This window comes from Sus scrofa, chromosome 7 (assembly GCF_000003025.6).
Source record: "Sus scrofa isolate TJ Tabasco breed Duroc chromosome 7, Sscrofa11.1, whole genome shotgun sequence".
NCBI lineage: Eukaryota > Metazoa > Chordata > Mammalia > Artiodactyla > Suidae > Sus > Sus scrofa.
In genome coordinates this window covers 60,867,553-60,888,225 of record NC_010449.5, presented here as the reverse complement: position 1 = coordinate 60,888,225, position 20,673 = coordinate 60,867,553, and the positions used below count along the sequence as shown (strand labels likewise).

Below are 20,673 nucleotides of genomic sequence, written 5' to 3'. Positions count from 1 at the left end.
CACACAAAAAGTACCCCTGTGCATGCGCACAGAAGCACATACACCTACGTCAGGTTTTCTCAAAGTACCTGTACTTTGAACAGAATTATGAACAGAAAGTCACGTTTTACTATATATCTGTATTCCCACTTCCAGAGACTGTAAATTCATTTTTAAAGTTTTTAAATTAATGTTTAAAAAATTTTATACAACTTTTGAAGTTTACTTTCATTTATGGTTTTTACCAAAAAATTTGGCTATACTCCCCATGTTGTACAATATATCCTTGAGCCTATCTTACACCAATAGTTTGCACCTCCCATTCCCCCTCCCCCCCATTGCCCCTCCCCACTGATAACCACGAGTTTGTTAGTCTGCCTCTTTTGTTGTATTCACAAGTTCGTTGTATTTTTTAGATTTCACATACAAGTGATATCATACAGTATTTGTCTTTGTCCGACTTATTTCACTTATCATAATGCTCTCAAAGTCTATCCATGTTGCTGCAAATGGCAAAATTTCATTCTTTTTTTTATGACTGAGTGTTATTCCTTTGTGTATGTGGGTATGTATACCATGGCTTCTTTATTCATTAACCTGTTAATACTTAGGTTGCATCCATATCTTGGCAATTAGAAAAAATGCTACTAAGAACACTAGGGTGTATGGCTCTTTTTGACCTAGTGTTCTTGTGTTTTTCAGATATACACCCAGGAGTGGAAATGCTGGGCAATATGGTAGTTCTATTTTTATTTTTTTGAGAAACCTCCATACTGTTTTCCATAGTGGCTGCACCAATTTTACATTCCCGCCAACAGTGTATAAAGCTTCCCTTTTCTCCACATCCTCACCAACATTTGTTATTTGTGTTCTTTTTGATGACAGTCATTCAGACATTTGTGAGGTGATTATCTCAACCTGGTTTTGGTTTGCATCTCCCTGATGATTAGCAATGTTGAGCATCTTTTCATGTGCCTGTTGGCCATCTGCATTTTCTCTTTGGAAAAATGTCTATTTATTTCTTCTGTTCATTTTAAATTGTTTTTTTTTTTTGATGTTCAGTTGTATGAGCTGTTTATATATGTTGGATATTAATACCTTATCATTCATATCATTTGCAAATATTTTCTCCCATTCAGTAAATTGGTTTTCATTTTACCAATAGTTTCCTTTCCTGTACAAAAATTAGGTCCCATTTGTTTATTTTTGCTTTTATTTCCTTTAATTTAGGAGATGGATCCAGAAAAATGCTGCTGGGATTTATGTTAAACAGTGTCCTGCCTATGTTTTTTCCAAGGAGTTTTATGGTATGTGGTCTTACATTTAGGTTTTTAATACACTTTTAGTTTATTTTTGTATATGCTGTTAGAGAATGTCCTGATTTCATTCTTTTACATGCAGCTGTCCAGTTTTCCCAGCACCACTTATTGAAGAGACTGTCTTTTCTCCATTGTATATTCTTGCCTCTTCTGTCATAGATTAATTGACCATAAGTGCATGAGTTTATTTCTGGGCTCTCTATCCTGTTCCACTGATCTGTGTGTCTGTTTTTGTGCCAGTACCAAACTGTTTTGATTACTGTAGCTTTGCAGTATGAGACTCTAAATTCTTTAAGGACAGGGGCAGCTCATTAATATTCTTTGGACCAGTGCTATTGACAAATTATAGTTGCTTAATAAATACTGTGTGTACTAAGCATGAACGGAAGGGAGGAAGCCAACCAGAAATGCTATTAGCATCTGAGAACAATGGGCCAGGGATCAAAATATTTATAACATGAGTACTAACAATTAAAGCAATTATATGTCAGAAGTTACTATTTGAAGTAATTAACACTGAAATGTGATCAGGGCTTAATCCCACCAGAGGTCAGTAGTTCTCCAAGTATATCATTACTTGGTGTAATGCTTGGTAACGGTATTTATCAGTAGACTGCCCCAAACTGCACAGTGAAAAGAGCAAAATCTTGGTAGATAAACAAACCTGACTGGAATTTTTGCTCCACTACTACTAGCTGGGTAAAACTGGACATGTTACTTAAACCCTTTGAGTCTCAGTTCTGAAAAATGGGTAGAACACCAACCTCACAGAGCTGTTATGAAGATCAGAGGGCACAACATACAGCAAGTGCCAGATACTCAATAAATGCTAGTTTCCTTCCCTTTTCTACTTTCCTTTTAACAAGTCAGTTTTGCCACCTGGCTGGAGGAGCCCAGGGGCAGAGTGCCTTGTGGGATAGCCACACCCTAGGAGCAGCTTCCCCGAGGGCTTTTAGGAGCGTCTTTACAGAACTTCTTACAGGAGCCTGAAAGCTCCAGCACTGTGCAATGCTACCCTGTGCTGCAAACAGGCTGACAATCCAACATATAAAAGGGACATGGGCTTAGAACTCTGAATCTGCCTCCAGCTAGGATCGTGGCCCTAGTCAAAAGACCAAGGCCACACAGATGGGGTCCTAGAACTAGTTACTACCAAAACAAAGCTGAATAGGACAGGAGATAAACTTTTCATCTAGGACACAGGGTACGTGCTAAACCATCTCTCTTGCCCCTATCCCAAAGCTTTCTGAAAGAAGGGGAGGCTGCTTACTGACACTCGAGCTGACAAGACTCAAACATCCCACATCTGAGCGTACACTTCCAGAGAAGAGAGCTCCACAGCATACCCAAGCCCCAGCCAACCTCAAGATGTGGACACAACACTAGCACCCCACTGGTGGCAAGCAATCAGGATCAGGACGGTGTGCATGGCCAGGGAGCTTTAGCAATAACAGAAACTTAAAACAGATGTAGGAGAAAGAAAAGATAGAAGGTCCTGATCCAACAATAGGTCTTATTCACTACTGCCAGGGATAGAGAAGGAAAGCCGACCCATTTCTCTATTACAACAGACCTTGGGCCCATAAACTTTAAATGCAGATCACAGAAAATCCTTCACCCATATCCCTTTCTCCCCTCTACAGATCCAGCCTCTCAGCTGACCTTGCCGTCAGGGGCCCCACAAAAGAGGGAGCAAGCTCCTCTTCCAATTGGTTAAACCTCTCGATGTTGCCCATTGACTCTGTATCCTATCACTTATTTCCAGGGCCCACAGAGGAAATTTAGGAAAATGCAGAAACGTAAGCATAACCTCTTTCATGTCTAAAAGAAATATTAGTTAAGCAGTAAAACTCCTTTCCTTCTGTCGCCTAAAGAATATCATTTGCCATCTGGTCCTACAAGGATTGGGTGATTAGCCCCTGCAATCTCTGACATTCAACACAGTCTGATAGGAGTTCAGGGCAGAGTTCAGGAGTGAGGCCCTCTGTGCTCTGAGAAAACTGGCAGAACAGGCCTTCAGATAGTTAGATATTTTCAGGAGAAAATTATATGAATCCAGATTCCCGTATCTTCCCATACTTAGAAAAGCACTAAAAGCATGAACTAAGGTGTCTGTTCCTTGTGACTGGTAGCATCCTTCTACCGAGATGTGTGCATGACTGCACGTACCCATTCTCTAAAATCACAGACATACTGGCCTCCCTCCTTATCTCTTCAGAGCAATTCCTTAGAGCTATCTGAGAGTGGTGTCCTGGGCTATAGTCTTCAGTAAGAACCTAAATAAAAGAAACTCACAGCTCTCACATTGATGTGCATTTTTATTTCAGTCGACAAATTGTTAGGAAAAGGATTGAGGTTTATGTCTTTAACAGGCTAAGAAATAGACAATATACCCCAGCAAGACTGTGGAACTATAAGGAGAGTGGGAGCCCGCCATCTACTGTTAAAAATCAAAAAAGAAGATATCAACTGGCCGAACCTCTCTAATGCCCTGCTTCATTCTTCTGCGTGGAGGTGAGGAAGTGGAGTGTAAGGACACGGGAGGAAGGGAAGCGCTGGGGCTTAGGAATCTTATTTTTATTTTGTTTCATTTTTTAATTATTTTTTATTTTTTGCAATTATTATTTTTTAATAGTTATTTCCCCAATACATTTTTTTTCTACTGTATAGCATGGTGACCCAGTTACATATACATGTACATATTCTATCTTCTCACATTATCATGCTCCATCATAAGTGACTGGACATAGTTCTCAGTGCTACACAGCAGGATCTCATTGCTTACTCATTCCAAAGGCAATAGTTTGTATCTATTAATCCCAAGCTCCCCAACCACCCCACTCCCCCCAACCCCGGCAACCACAAGTGTATTCTCCGAGTCCATGATTTTCTTTTCTGTGGAAAGGTGCATTTGTGCCGTATGTAAGATTCCAGATATAAGTGATATCATTTGGTATTTATCTTTCTCTTTCTAACTTACTTCACTCAGTATGAAAGTCTCTAGTTCCATCCATGTTGCTGCAAATGGTATTATTTTGTTTTTTTATGGCTGAGTAGTATTCCATTATGTATATATACCACATCTTCCTAATCCAATCGTCTGTTGATGGACATTTGGGTTGTTTCCATGTCTTGGATATTGTGAATAGAGCTGCAATGGACATGCAGGTGCATGTGTCTTTTTTAAGGAAAGTTTTGTCCAGATATATGCCCAAGAGTGGGATTGCTGGGTCATATGGTAGTTCTTTGTATAGATTTCTAAGGTATCTCCATACTGATCTCCATAGTGGGTGTACCAGTTTACATTCCCACCAGCAGCACAGGAGGGTCCCCTTTTCTCCACACCCCCTCCAGCATTTGTTATTTGTGGACTTATTAATGATCGCCATTTTGTTTCTTTTTTTTAAATCACCAAGTTCTTGGAGTTTACTTAGTGGCTCAGCAGTAATGAATCTGACTAGTATCCATGAGTATGCGGGTTCAATCCCTGGCCTTGCTCAGTAGGTTAAGGATCTGGCATTGCCATAAGCTGTGGTATAGGTCACAGACATGGCTCAGATCTGGCGTTGCTGTGGCTGTGGCGTAGGCTGGCAGCTGTAGCTGATTAGACCCCTAGCTTAGGAACGTCCATATGCCACAGGTGCAGTACTCAAAAAAAAAAAAAAAAAACCCCCAAAAAAACCAACCACACACCAGGTTCTTCCTTCTACTGTGGATCCTCCTTCAAAGTTTGTGAAGACACTCATCATTATCTCCTGTTCTTAGGAAATTCTTGGAATGTAGGCATATTTAAAAAACAAAAAGCAGCAGCAGCTGCTTACAAATTAGGCAATTTGCCAAGAGCACATGGTTAAAGAGGAGAATGATAAACCTTTTCTGGCTGATTCCAGAATAAATCATGTTCCAGTCCCTGAGTCCTCTACTGTAATTGGTCTGCAAGCAGAACACCAAGGCAGAGGGAGAGGGGGAGCAGTGATAACTCAAGGAAATAAAGACTAGAGTCTGTCATAAACTAGGTCCAGACTACCCAGACACATCTTCACCAAGCTGAGCTTCTTGGGCTCTGTACTATTTGGGGCTATTGGAAAAGCATTATGATTTAGCAATAAGGAAAAAAACAAGAGTTGTGAGAAGAGAGGACTACAGGTCAAGCTAATCTAGGCCTAGGGATTCAAAATGGAACACAATTATTTTGCCTTCACTTGAAAACTATGCTCCTGCTACCTATTCTTCCCAACTCAACCGTATTTCTCCTCATGTGTCCCTTTATTCTCCACATACTCCTTCCCAAGAAAAATAATTCAACTACAAAACTCTCTTCCTGCATTTTCTTCCTCTTTGTTTTTAAGACAACATACGTAAATGGCAATCAAGTCTTACACAAGGCTCTGCCTTGTCCTTGTTATGGGAAAGGTTAAAGAGGACATTTAGAGTGGAGAGAGCTCATCAGCATGCCTCTTTCTCCCCAGCCCAGTTGCTCCTTATCAGTTTTCCTCCTACACTCTCTAGATGTATCCCCAGCGTGTCTCCAACTTTGTGATGGGTTAAGAGCAGCTTGAGTTGGGACCAAAGCCTAGTGTAATTCTCCTTTCCCTGGAATCACATGCCAATACTCCAGATGTGAAACTTGAAAGACAGTCAATTCTAAATGAAACCTGCAAATCACCTCCTTTTTGTTTTGATGATCTTAGAAATGAACAAAAACCATGGGGTCTTTTTACAAACTTTTATACAAAGTAGCCCTTTTAAGTTAACAATACCAACAAATAATTAAGAGTCTTCTATGATCCAGGCATAGTTATAGAAGGAATGGCCAAAGGAGGTATTTTAGGAGATTCAGATTATAATGAATTATGCCATTTATTAGCTTGGTCACTTGTTTAATATCTGAGGAAGGACAAGTCAAATATTAATAATGGCTGCAGAATGATACTCATACAATAATCTTCCTTCCATTCTAGAACAAAAGGGCTTGGGGAGGAAGTGGTAATTATTCTGTTCAGGGACAATGGCATCCTAAGTAACTCGGGGATGTGCTGTGAACATCAGGACAGGATGGGAATAACTCTTAAGGGCTATGACTTCAATCAACTAGTTTCAGGAGAAGTAAAGAAAAATGCAGTCATATGACATAATTGAATTTAGTCACTTTACCTGGGCTGTATCGGCTCCCCAAAAGTATTTGGAGCAACATTAGATGGGTGCACTCCCAAATAATCAGGTCTTTGATTCACAAACAGGATGTGGCTTAATAATCAAAACAGAAAACTGGGTTCATTCAAGTATCTAGAGCCTAAAGTAATTCCATTTAACAAGTTTAACATCATGCAACACACATCCTCCAGGTGGCAGAAATACTTCTCAATTACAAAGACAGGTAGTAAATACTAAACACCCCCACAGACCATTTAGCAATTAATGGACTACCGGCAACAACTGAAGGCGAATTCAGACTAGAGTTGAACCTCAATACTAGACTTGGTTTTTAGAAAACAAAGTATGAACTTAACTGAATTCCAGATTCAAATCCAGAAATTGTGCTGCATTAAGCAAAACACTGGCCCAGAGCCTACCAGGAAGTTATTTGGAGGAAAGAGACAGAAAGCTTCAGCTAAGTTTTAACTTGCAAATGTGGTTTTCTTTACTAAAATCAACCCCATAGGGAAATATGGTATGGTTTGGGCTGTGCTGATGTTGTTTTCCCCCATAGATTCAGCCTTGTTTTCACAAAAATAGGATTATGGTTCAAGGCCTCCAAAAGCCTCTCTAGGAAGCTGTTCCAAAGAGAAGCCTCCATAGGCAGAACAGTAGAAAAGGAAGTTACTTGTCTGTCTTTGCTGATGTTCATCCACACCAGTTTTCATTCTCTCTTAATGGATAAGAACCCTCAACTAACAGAGCAGATTCACTTACAGGAAGGTAATAAATTGAAATAAACATTTTATTTAGTTTCTTAGCTGTCTGTAAGTCTCTTTCATTAAAGAATTTACAGCACAGCAGAGTTCCCGTTGTGGCGCAGTGGTTAACGAATCCAACTAGGAACCATGAGGTTTTGGGTTCGATCCCTGGCCTTGCTCAGTGGGTTAAGGATCTGGCGTTGCCGTGAGCTGTGGTGTGAGTCACAGATGCAGCTTGGATCCCGAGTTGCTGTGGCTCTGGTGTAGGCCGGTGGCTACAGCTGCCTGGGAACCTCCAAATGCCGTGGAAGCGGCTCAAGAAAAGGCAAAAGACTAAATAAATAAATAAATAAATAAAATAAAATAATTTACAGCACAGCATTGTCATATAACCACATTTTCATTTTCTTGATTAAGCTGTAGTTCTATAGCAAGGGAGATAAAAGCTTCATTTAGAAGTAGAAAATTATTCTAACATATAATAATAGTAAACATTCTAATTGTCTTTTAAGCATTTTATAACACACTGCATCCTTTTGCTTCATATTTCCCCAATTGGACTGCAAAGCTTGGACCTAGGTTATATATCATTCTTGTAAGCACCAAAGGAATAGGCATGTACCAAACCAAATAGATGGCAGATCCAAGTCAGACCCTAAGTTTTCTATACCAAAATAAACATTCTGAGCACCGTCCTTCTTCAAGGCAGTCTATTTTTGTCATGAAGGATTCAACCACGCACACAAGAGCAGGCCTTTTATCCTCCTCAGCCTAATGCATCTTACCTTAGCCTAATGCAACTTACCTTCGCCTAATGAAAGAAATACCTTTGGTGTTATTTCTTTCCCTAAATCATGTCACACTCTCAGTGTCATCTGTTTAATTAAATGTTTTTAATTCTATATATCAAATGAGAACTTTTAAAAAGTAATTTAAGCGCTTTCACTGACATGAGGAATCTGAAAAAAGGACAGACTGAACTTCTTTGCAGAACAGATGCTGACTCACAGAAATTGAAAAACTTATGGTCTCCGGAGGAGATAGTTTGGGGGGTGGGAGGATGTGCTTGGGCTGTGGGATGGAAATCCTGTGAAATCATATTGTTATGATCATTATACAACTACAGATGTGATAAATTCATTTCAGTAATTTTAATTAATTAATTAATTTTTAAAATTAAAAAATAAAAAGTAATTTAAGCATACTTAAAACGCCAGACAAAATGCTATTACTATATGGCCCAACCCCATAAATATGGCTTCCCTCCATAAACACCTCAACACCAGAGGACTAGATTGCAGGAAGTTTCTAGAAAACTCTAAATTTTGAGCTTATAAAGTTGAATTTTATTTCTTTTCATTGCTGACTCTATTCATGACTGTACTCATCAATTTGCTGTGAAATAACCTTCCTCAAACACAACTCTCAGCAACTGCCTTAAAGAAAATCGCCAGCCCCTGCTATTTCATATGAAAGCCATATCCAAAGCACTCTGACTCTCCATTTCAATGCCACACTCTCTTGAACCTCACCCTTCCCCAGTTCCCACCCTCATCACACACCAGCCCAGCACTTTGAGTTCAATCATAATCTTTTGTGCCTTTGCTCAAGCCTTCCCTCCCTCCTGGAAAACCCTTCTTTCTCTTCTGGCCAATTATATCTACCACCTCACTTTATGCGGCTGCTCAAGACTCATTTCCTTATGGCAGTGTTCTATGATTTCCCTCGCAGTTAAAACATTTACCTAATATGCTACATGTCAGATGAGTTCATGTACTTTGCATAGGTCAACACATCTCTCTACCTTGTCTTACCAATTTGGGGTGTCAGCTCTGGTATCCTCTCCCCAGCCCTGGTCGCAACCTCACTAGAACCCTGGACACTTGAACAAGGTCAGAGGGATAACCTTCTATCTCTACCGGCACAATGTTTTCAGTAATTTTCCATCCTGATTGAATTGTACTGCTAAAGCAGACCTTTTTGGTGAAATAAGTAGCCCGAGAGCAGGATTCCGGAGGAGCCCTGACCCCAGTGGTCAGCCCAGTGAAGAAATGAATGAAGGTGGGGGACTAATCCTTGGGGAGGCAGAGAGGAGAAAAGGGGGAGATGGACGTGGAGCCCAGAAGGCTGGGATGGACTAGCGGGTTGTGCAAAAGCCACAGGAAGGGCGTCTCAGGAGACTTTGGGGAGGTGTCCCAAGGCAGGCCCTCTCGGAGCCCGGAACCAGACAAGGCGGGTCCGACTTACCCACGCGATGGCGAAAGTGCAAAGTCACGGAACCGAAGAGCAGGTCACGGTAGCGTTGGAAGGCCTCGTCGAGGACGGAGCAGCCCACCTGCGCGGCCGAACTCTTGTGGTACTGGAACTGGAAGGTGTGCGGTACGATGGTGTAGCTCCAGTCGGAAGTTTTGATGTACTGGGGCCATGGCCACAGGGCCGTCGCCCGCCCAGCGGAAGCTGCCGCCAGTAGCAGCGAAAACCAGAGCGTGGAGGCTGCCATGGACCGCCGGTCTCTTCTCTCCCAGCTGGCCGAGTCACGTGACGCCATGGTCAGGTGAGCGGCGTCCGCGTGACAATTGGCGGGTCACGTGACCAGAGACGGCTCCTCACCAGGAATTCTGGAGGACCTACTCCCGGCCTGAGACCGGAGTTCGTGCGGCCTGCAGTGGGTGGTGCGGACCTCGGTGATGGCCCAGATGCTGGCAGCTCATCCGCCTGCTGGGGCAGTAGCTAATGCGCCACCGCAGATGCCAGGCCTGTGGTCACAGAGTTATAAACGCACCAGAGGCTAGGAGCCCCTTGTCGGGAGGCCGAGTGGGCTAGCGAAAAAGGAAAGTTTCCGGAATCTTGAACGCGGAATAAGAGGTCGCCAGGCCTGCTGGGAGGTAAAGGACGTCCCAGCCCCGGAGAACTTCAGAAGCAGAAAAATGGAGGCTTGAAACCACAGGTCCTTGTGAAGTGAAATGCTGTGGGGCATACAGGGGCTGGCAGTCAGAATGGCTCAGCTAGGGAGAGCATCATAAAATGACAAAAATGGGATCTGCTTATCCCTGGGGGCGGGGAGAATGTGCATTTTCAAAGCAAGCTTGAGGCGTCCCATTTCCTGCCTCCGTGGGCTCTTTCTTGATGGTTGATAATCTCCTAGTAACTGCCCCCAAATCACCTCCTTGCAGACAAAACTCCACAAACAGGGTAGGTCCTGTACCTCCTGCAAGCAGTAAATCATTAAACTTTGCATGCAGGTTGGAGAATGCTCAGAGATAAGACCCCAAAATAAGTCCCGCAGGGATTTTCATAGGAAGTCTGATGGTCAGGACTTTAGGGAAAGGAAGGAAGCTGTAGATCCAGAAAATAGTGAGTATCCAGAAGCAGAGGAGTTAATACAAGAGAGGCTTGAGGGCTGATCAGTGAGAACACCCAATTCTGAGTCAGGGACCCAGTCTTCCTCATTCACCACTGTATTATGGGAGCATAGTTTAGCCCCTCGCTGAAAAAGGAGAAAAAAATAATACCGTGTGTCATTATTTAGCCAGTAGGTAATTTTATCATGAAATTGCATTTTAGCTTTAGAATAAGTGCAAAGATCAGGAAAGTGAACTCTTTAAAATATAGGGCTCTTTAAAATCATGATCACTTACATTTAGGTTTCAAGTACCTAATTTAACAGTTATATATACATGGCTCATAATGGGAAATCAGATAAAGAAACATTGTCTTTCACTTTTGTAACTTTCTAGGGTTCATCAAGAAATTTCTCTCAGGGAGTTCCCGTCAGGCTCAGTGGTTAACGAATCCCAGTAGGAACCATGAGGTTGTGGGTTCGATCCCTGGCCTTGCTCAGTGGGTTAAGGATCCAGCATTGCCGCCGTGAGCTGTGGTGTAGGTCGCAGACGCAGCTCGGATCCCGTGTTGCTGTGGCTCTGGTGTAGGCCAGCGGCTACAGCTCTGATTGGACCCCTAGCCTGGGAACCTCCATATGCCGAGGGAGCGGCCCTAGCAAAGGCAAAAAGCCAAAAAAAACAAACAAACAAACAAAAAAAAAACAAGAAGAAGAAATTTCTCTTAGAAGGTTAGTGCTTAGAATGGCCCTTGTAGCAGAGGAAGGAGAAATTAGATTTCACAATTACAGTTACAGATCCTACAGTTGGATATTCACACTAATTTCTACATTGCTTAAACCTAAATTTTCATCACCGCTAGCAACTCTATAGGTATTCCACCAGTCAGGAGAGACATTTACCCAAGGGACCTAGGAAGGAGATCCAGAATCATTGTCAGAAGAGCCAACTTCATAATCAGCCCACTGTTTCACAGGATGGGTAGTTTGGGGAGAGTTCAGAGCAGGTTCGAAGGTGAGAGCAATTGGTTCACAGGGGGTCTCAGGATTGAACATATGCCAAGGCACCCCTTAAAGTGTGACACTCACCCTGGATCAGGAGAGAAGTAATTTACACAAAAGAGTGGCAAAATAAAGGAACCGAACCCGAATAAGAAGACTATAAAAATTACTAATGAAAATACTTAGAGATTTTTGCTGAGAGAGTATTGCAAACATATTATTCTAATCATCCTCCTTCTCTGACCAGTATATCAGACAATCAGAGACGTCTTGAACAACCACTAAAATCTTTTTAAAAATTATCGTAATCCAGATAAATATTCAGAGCCAAGCAAAGATATAGTACCCAAAATTAAAATTAATAGTTATTTAAGAATATGTAAACTCTTTAGTTTTGTGCATATATAACATTGCCATCAATTTTGACAATAGATGAATAACAAAAATAATGACAGATAATATTTGGTATACAATATCTGGTGGTTTTCTCTGTTTTTCCTTTTATTAAGACAATGTGTTAAATGATTAAAACATTTAATTTCCATATGTATAGCTTCTAATAAAATTAGTTTACATATCATAAAAAGAATTCACTGTCAGACAATGTGTCCAGATTTTTGGTTCATAGATTTGAGTCATCAGTGTGGAAAGAGATGAGGGAATGACTCATTTTCCCTGGGGAAGTCTATCAAAGAGGAAGTGACTTGAGCTGGCTTCCAAAACATTTGTGTTGGCAGGGAAGGGGAGCATGGGCAAAGCACAGAAATTTGGAAAAAGATGGTATATTGAGCATAGGGTTTATGGAGATAGTGAGAAGAGAAAAAGGGCCATAATTATCTCACTTCTGCCATATTCACTCTGGAATGCCTTTCCCACCTCCCACTCCCACCACCTACTTGAAGGTCTAAACTTATATTTTACCACCCTGTAAATCTTCTCTAACTCCTCAAATCTGGATAAGGTTCCATACCTCTTTGAGCTTATCTCCATTGGAACACTTACCTCAGTATTGTAATGGCCTGTCCATTTGTCTGTCTTACCCACTAGAGTAAAAGCTCCTTTGGGGTAGGTTCTGTGTTCATTGTTGTATTCCTAGCCCCTCGCTCAGTGTCTAGCACATTGTAGATTCTCAAAAAAAGACTTGTTAAATGAATGAGTGAAGGGCCCTGAATATTTCCTCTTCTACTTAGCCTTTTTTTATCCTTCAGGTCTTAGCCTAGAACAGACCAACAGGTATGCTGTGATGGAGTACAGGTGTGCTGAGACAGTGACACCCTCCTACTCCAGTCCTCAGGGTGGCCAGGCAGAGCATGGGAGCAACTAGATATCTAGTCAGTCATCTCCAGCCAAGAGGAATCTCCTGTGTGTGCTACGACGTGAGAAACTTTGGGAAGCACTTAGACATCTCCTCAAGGGCCTTTCTTTCTTTCCTTCCTTCCTTTCTTCTTTTGTCAACATGTCAGAGAGCCCTTAAAATTTATTTATTTATTTATTTATTTTGTTTTTTCCTTTTAGGGCCACACCTGCGGCATATGGAGATTCCCAGGCTAGGGGTCGAATCAGAGCTGCAGCTGCTGGCCTACACCACAGCCACAGCAATTCAGGATCCAAGCCACCTCTGCAACCTACACCACAGCTCATGGCAACGCCAGATCCTTAACCCACTGAGTGAGGCCAGGGATTGAACCCGCATCCTTATGGTTCCTAGTCGGGTTCATTAACCTCTGTGCCATGAAGGGAATGCCAAGCAATGCTGTTCGGCTGGAACTAATAGGGAATAAAGAGAAATAGTAACAAAAATAATGTTAGAAAAATAGGTTGAAGCCAGGTCATGAAGTAAGGAAAGGAGGAAGTTCTTCATCAAGGTACTGTGTACTAGATACATGCTGTCTTACTGATCTCTCACAACAGTTGTATGAAATTTAGTATTACCTACATTTCACACACAGGTAAGTAAACAGGGTTAAAATAACTATGGCCCCATAGATAGTTGTCAAAACCAGTATTTAGACCAAGATTTTCTGTGCCAGAGCCTATTGCTTAAGACATCTATCACACTTCCTTGAAAGCTGGCTGAAGACTATGGTGGGATCTTACTCTTGAGTAAGCTAGTTGAATTTGTTTACTTGAGGAGTGACAAGACCAGAGTCGAAATTTGCTAAGATTAATCTGTTAACGTATGTGGAGGAATTGAATGAGGAAAGCCGCGGGCAGGGAGATTAGGCCTGCGGCTAAGAGCTGTCTAAACAACCTGACCATTTCTGTGTGCTGTGGAACTCAGAGAATGCAGAGCTAAATTCACTTGGTGTTCATGGCTTCATTTCTCTTCTCCTGCACTGGCTAGCCAGACCAGTGAGACTTAAGTTTTGTTTAACTTGTCAAAGTTTACAGTAGTGGAGATGGCCAGAATTGTCTAGGCCCCCTTATGGAGTTTAGACCCATTCCAGTTCACATGAGGCATCCCTACCTCTGCTGTATACTGTTACCTCCAGCCCCTCCCATCCTATTTCCAGAATTACAAAATGCTTCCCAGTTTCCCTCTATTGAACATGTACAGCATTCCTTGGGGTTACTAAAAATATTCCGTGTCCAGTTTGTCTTCCTCTTTGAGCTTTATCCCCTCTTTTCTCATATCTATCATATAACCACCTAGGTATCTTATTCATATTTAGTTCCTAATTCATTCTTAACAACTTTTCCTAACTCTAGATATATATCTCTTGCAATAATTGCCCTACATCTATCCAATTCTAAGCAATACATAAACTTTTTTCTTTTTTGGTCTTTTTAGGGCTGCACCCATGGCATGTGAAAGTCCTGCGCTAGGGGTCAAATTAGCCTATACCACAGCCACAGCAACACCGAATCCCTTAACCCACTGAGCAAGGCCAGGGATCAAGCCTACATCCTAATGGATACTAGTCAGATTTGTTTCCACTGAGCCACAACAGGAACTCCCACATGAACTTTTTTTTTGGCCTTGAGCACGGCATGTTGAAACTCCCCGGCCAGGGATCGAACCCTCACCATTGCAATGACTCGAATCATTGCAGTGACAATGCCAGATCCTTAACCTGCTGCACTACAAGAGAACTCCAACACATAGACTTTTTAAAAAGAATTTCCTGAGTATATTTATGCAGGTGTTTTTCTATGGTCAGAAAATTAGAAAAACAGAGTTCCTGCTGTGATGCAATGGGATCGGTGGCATCTCCAGGGCCAGGACACAGGTTTGATCCTCAGCCTGGCACAGTGGGTTAAAGGATCTGGCATTGCCGCCACTGTGACATAGGTTGCAGCTGTGGCTCAGATCTGATAACTAGCCTTGGAACTGCATATGCCACAAGGCGGCCAAAAAGGAAAAAAAAAATTGGAAAAATTAAAGCCCCAAGGGAACTTTCAGCAGATCTGAGCAAAAAGATTGACAGTGGGAAAGAGGGATATGGGTCAAATGCAATATTTCAGTTCAAGATGATAGAACTCAAATACCTGAGTGGAGTGGGAATGAGGACAGAGGGAAAAGGAGAGAAAAAAATGTGAGGGTGTACACGTCTGGTTTCCTGAGGGAATGATGGTGCCATTGACCAAATACAAAAGGAAGAGCCAAGTTTGGGGAAAAGACGATGGGCTCTGAGACATGCTGCTTTGTGGGGGAGCTTGAAGGACAGCAAAGTTGGGATGTTTAGCAGGGCCAAGAGAGCTCTGGGCATCATCTGCTTTAAGATGACAGTTGAGATCATAAAGATATATGGAACAGTCAAGGGAAATAGGAAAAGGGAAGGAAGGCTAAAAATTTGGGAGAAAGAGGACTCTGGTGAGAGAGAAGTTTGTGAGGGTCAAAAGGAGTCCAGAGGAGAGATGGTAGCTAGTAAGAGTAAGCTGAGATTAGAGGTGTGGATGAGGATGAAGGGCTTACCAGGAAATCTGACTTCCTTTGCCTCCTACCTTTAAATATAGATAGGTCCTAAGTCCTCATGTTGTCAAAATGTATTGACTTTATCTCCATGACATGGCTTTTGCTTGCAAGGATTAATGACTTATTATGTCATTGCAGAGAAAAGGAGGTCTACTGAAGTGATATGCATAACAACCCAGAAGAGCAGAAAACCTAACTGCAGAAAGAGCAGAAATCAAAGGCCTGATGACTCTCATCTCTCTCTCTCTCATGGCTTTTCTGTTCTTCTCTATCTGTTTCTCTGATCAGTTTTTCCACATCGCTTGACAGTTACATCAGCTTCTTTATAACCTCTGTTCACACATGACTTGGCATAATAGATCTATAATTTTCCATAAATTTCCAGCCTCAGAGTCCTCTCATTCTCCTGTGTATGCTTCTGGAGAGTCTGCTATCTTTCAAAGTTCTGTGTAAGTCAAAATTCTTCTGATCTCCCCGGAGGAATTGTGTGCACATTCTATAATTTCACCAATTCCCTGTTGCTGCACATTTAGGTGGCTCCCAGGTTTTCTCAGTTAGAAACAATGCTACAATGAACATTATAAAGGATATTGGTTGTTATGCCAGCATCTATTACCATCCTTTCTCACCATGAATACTTTGTTTTTCATTTGGAAATTTCATCCTTCAGTTTGCTAGCTTAAATGAGACATAGAGTAGCCCCAGGACCTCCCTGGTTTCTGTCTACTTTTCCCACCCCCTCACTATAAACACTTGGAAACAGGGGATAAGATTTTACATTTCCATCAATAATGTATGAAAATGTTTTTTTTATTACTCTCTTCCTACATTAGTATTTATCTTCTCATCACTACTGTTAATGCCTTGGAATTAATTTTTTAAAAGATGTATCTAGTAAAATTGACATGTAAACTCAAGCAAGAGAAACAGGATTCATGCCTTCTACATATTATAGAAAAAGAAGCTGGATCATTCTGAAAAAAAAAAGGGGAGAGGGAAGGAAACAACATGACTATATATTTAACCAAAAATACAAAGAATAAGAGGATAGAAATAAGCCAACTATATCTAAATTATCACTGTATATGTAAATAGGTTAAATTCCCCAATAAAAGACAAACAACTCAAATTGAGCAAAGAACAGGGTAAATGTTGGTAAGAGACATTTTAAATGAAACCAAAATGATGACAGTAAAAGAGTGGTCAGAGATATGCTAGGAGAATGCAAACAAAAAGAGCAAGGAAGGCTTTTATTAACATCTGACAAAACCCAGGACAAAAAAATTAAATTGAAGATGAATATTTTTAATGATAAAAGGTATAATTCATAAAGAAAATAGACAGCATAAACAATCAGACACCTAACAACAAAGAAATATGTATAAAGCAAAAACCAGAGCAAATAATACGGGAAAAGAAAAAACTATAATCATGGTGAGAAACATTGACATTTCTCTGAAAATATTTTATCAAGTGCAGAAAAAATAAGAATGGAAACATCTTGAATGATATCATTAGTAATTTAAGTATAATAGATGTTGGAGTTTCTGTCGTGGTTCAACGATAATGAACCCAACTAGTATCCATAAGGATATGGGTTCAATCCCCGGCCTCACTCAGCGGATTAAGTATCCAGCATTGCCATGAGCTGTGATGTAGGTCCCAAGCATCAATCGGATTCCTGAGTTGCTGTGGCTGTGGTGTAGACCAGCAGCAGCAGCTCCAATTCGACCCCCTGGCCTGGGAACTTCCATATACCACACATGTGGCCCTAAAAAAAGAAAAGCAAAATAATAATGATGATTATAATAATGTATAATAGAATCTTATATCCTACACAAATATATTTAAAACTTTTTATCTTATACAGTTATTAAATGTTCATAAGACATTTAGAAAAACTGGCAAAAAGGCAAATATTACTAAGTTCCAAAAATTAGAATTCTTTTCTTGTTTTTTTTTTTTTTTTTCTTTTTGCCTTTGCTAGGGCCGCTCCCTCGGCATATGGAGGTTCCCAGGCTAGGGGTCCAATCAGAGCTGTAGCCACTGGCCTACACCGCAGCCACAGCAATGAGGGATCTGAGCCACGTCTGTGACCTACACCACAGCTCACGGCAACGCCGGATCCTTAACCCACTGAGCAAGGCCAGGGATTGAACCCGAAACCTCATGGTTCCTAGTCGGATTCGTTAACCACTGTGCCACGACGGGAACTCCCCAAAATTAGAATTCTTAACGGACATGTTCTTTGAGCATAATATATTAAAATGGGGGGGGGGCTTCTAAATACGTGGATATACTTTTAAAATTCTAAATAATTCGGAGTTCCTGTTGTGGTGCAGTAGTTAACGAATCCGACTAGGAACCATGAGGTTGCGGGTTGGATCCCTGGCCTTGCTCAGTGGGTTAAGGATCTGGCATTGCCGTGAGCTGTGGTGTAGGTCGCAGATGAAGCTTAGAGCCCACATTGCTATGGCTGTGGTGTAGGCCGGCGGCTATAGCTCCGATTGGACCCCTAGCCTGGGAACCTTCATATGCCACGGGAACGGCCCAAGAAATGGCAAAAAGACAAAAAAAAAAAATTCTAAATAATTCTTGGGCCAACTATAAAAACAAATATGCCTAGAAGTATATCAGAATAATGTATCCTGTCCAAACATTTTATTACAGGAACGTGAAACTAGATAAACAAAAGGAAGTGTATTAAAGGCAGTGTTTATGTTAAATGGATTAAAAAATTTGATACATCTCTTCTAAATTAGAAATATAAAATAGAAATAGAATGAAACTTCATTAACATGAAAATGAATGTACATATGAAACAAAAAGCCATAGTCAGTTTCATTGAAGTCAAGAGCAATCACAGTTCCCATTGTGGCACAGTGGTTAATGAATCCTACTAGGAACCATGAGGTTGCAGGTTCGATCCCTGGCCTTGCTCAGTGGGTTAAGGATCCGGCGTTGCCGTGAGCTGTGGTGTAGGTCACAGACTCGGCTTGGATCCCGCATTGCTGTGGCTCTGGTGTAGGCTGGTGGCTACAGCTCCAATTAGACCCCTAGCCTGGGAACCTCCATATGCTGTGGGAGTGGCCCTAGAAAAGGGAAAAAGACAAAAAATAAAAAATAAGAATAAAAAAAAATAAAGTCAAGAGCAAGATAAGGTTGCCCACTACTCTTAATAAACACTATCCAATCAGTGCAATAAAACACATTTTATAAAGGAAGAGAGAGAATTATCAATATTTGCAGATGAGACGATGTTTACTTAGAAAGCTCAAGAAAAATATCTGAACAAATGATTGAAATTAAAATAATTTAATCAAATACCCTAGCAAAACATAAATACATAAGAAAAGATAGCTTAGGAGTTCCTGTTGTGGCCTAGTAGGTTATGAACCCAGCTACTATTCATGAGGATGCAGGTTCTATGCCTGACCTCGCTCAGTGGGTTAAGGTTCCTTGCCTAGAGCTGTGGTGTAAGTCCCAGAGGCAACTCAGTTCCTGCATTGCTGTTAGTGTGGCTGTGGCCAGCAGCTGCAACTCTGATTCAACCCCCAGCATGGAAACTTCCATATGCTGCAGATGAGGCCCTAAAAAGCCAAAAAAGAAAAAGAAAAAGAAAAGAACGAAAGAAAAGAAAACAAAAAGATAGCTTATTTTCATGTTAACAATAACAAATTATGAAATAAAATAGAAAAATTGATTCACAAAAGCAATTGGATTAATGTATGCAAAGCACCTAGCAGAGTTTCTAGTAGATAAGAGGTTATGTAAATAAGCCCTAATAATAAAATATTGATGTTATAGATTCTTAGAGGTGAAGTTACCAAAGATACATTTTAAGATTCTTGATTTTAAAAGATATATATTCTTGATATGTTTAAATTATTTTTTAACTTTTTATTGAAGTATACGTATAGAACTCTGATAATCAGTGCCCAGATCAAGAAACAGAACATCTCTAGCATCCTAAAAGTCCCTTGCTTATCCCCTTCTAGTCCCTAGTCATCTTTCTCCAAAGAGTACTTCGGACTTTTTTTTTTTTTTCCTCCCCGCAGAATATGGAGGTTCCCTGCCTAGGGGGTCGAATCACAGCTATAGCTGCCGACCTACTCCACAGCCACAGCAAGGCCAAATCTGAGCCGTGTCTGGGACCTACACCATGGCTCACGGCAACACCAGATCCTTAACCCAGTGAGTGAGGCCAAGGATGGAACCTGCTTCATCGTGGATGCTAGATTTTTTTCCACTGAGCCACGACGGGTACTCCCGAGTAGTTCTGACTTCTGACAACACAGATTAGTTTTGCCCGTTTTGTACCCAATTTGAGTAGAATCATACCCTTTAGTGTCTAGCTTCTTTTGCTCAGCATTGGGTTCATGACATTTATCCAAAATTCCAGTGTGCTTATAGATGGTTCATATTGCTGTGTGCTATTTCGTTGTATGAATGTACCCCAATTTTCCATTCTTCTGTTGATGGGCAGTTGAGTAGATCCCAGTTTGGAACTATTATGAAATGTGCCACTGTGAGTGTTATAATACATGCTTTTTGGTGGATGTAAGGACACTTTCCTATTACATACCTACTTGCAAGGAAGAGGGCATGTGTTTACTCAGCTCCAGCAGATGCTGCCAAGCATTTTTCCAAAGTGATGATACCAATTTACACTGCCAAGAGAAGCATAGGAGAGTTCCAGTTGCTCCACATATTTGCCAATACTTTTTCCTTTGAGCCATTCTGATGGAAGTGTAGTGATAATTGCACTTGTGTGATAATTGTGGTTTGATTTGCATTTCTCTGATGACTAATGAAGTTAGGCACCTTTTTGTATGTTTATTGGCCATTTTGATATCTTGCAAAATAACGATTAAGGACTTTTCATCTCTCTAATACTTTGCTTTCCTTCCCCTTCACTTTGAAGAGCCCTGCGGCATATGGAGGCTAGAGGTCTAATCAGAGCGGTAGCCTGAACTGTAGGCGCCAGCCTACGCCACAGCAATGCAGGATCCGAGCTGTGTCTGCGACCTACACCACAGCTCATGGCAACGCCGGATCCTTAACCCACTGAGCAAGGCCAGGGGTTGAATCCACAACCTCGTGGTTTCTAGTCCAATTCGTTAACCACTGAGCCACGACGGGAACTCCCAACTTTTAAGAGTTCTTAATGTATTCTTGCTACAAGCCCTTTGTTAGATAAACATGTTGCAGTTATCTTAACCC

The 20,673-nt window shown here is 41.3% G+C and overlaps 1 protein-coding gene and 1 long non-coding RNA gene across 3 annotated transcripts in view; one reads left to right on the top strand and one right to left on the bottom strand.

The window, feature by feature from the left end:
• Positions 1–3,985, top strand: part of LOC102166620 — an 87,481-nt gene extending 83,496 nt beyond the window's left edge. Inside the window, exons 4-5 of one of the 2 annotated variants that reach the window (XR_001297909.2) lie at positions 1,210–1,286; positions 3,671–3,985. This is a non-coding gene — a long non-coding RNA (uncharacterized LOC102166620). Of the gene's footprint in view, positions 1–1,209; positions 1,376–3,670 lie in introns of those variants that run through there. The other variant, XR_002345848.1, reaches the window with a different exon arrangement.
• The window catches only part of HEXA (hexosaminidase subunit alpha), a 33,007-nt gene extending 23,312 nt beyond the window's left edge, over positions 1–9,695 (bottom strand). The window contains 1 exon segment of the mRNA NM_001123221.1: positions 9,443–9,695. Coding sequence (NP_001116693.1) covers positions 9,443–9,695 — 253 coding nt within the window.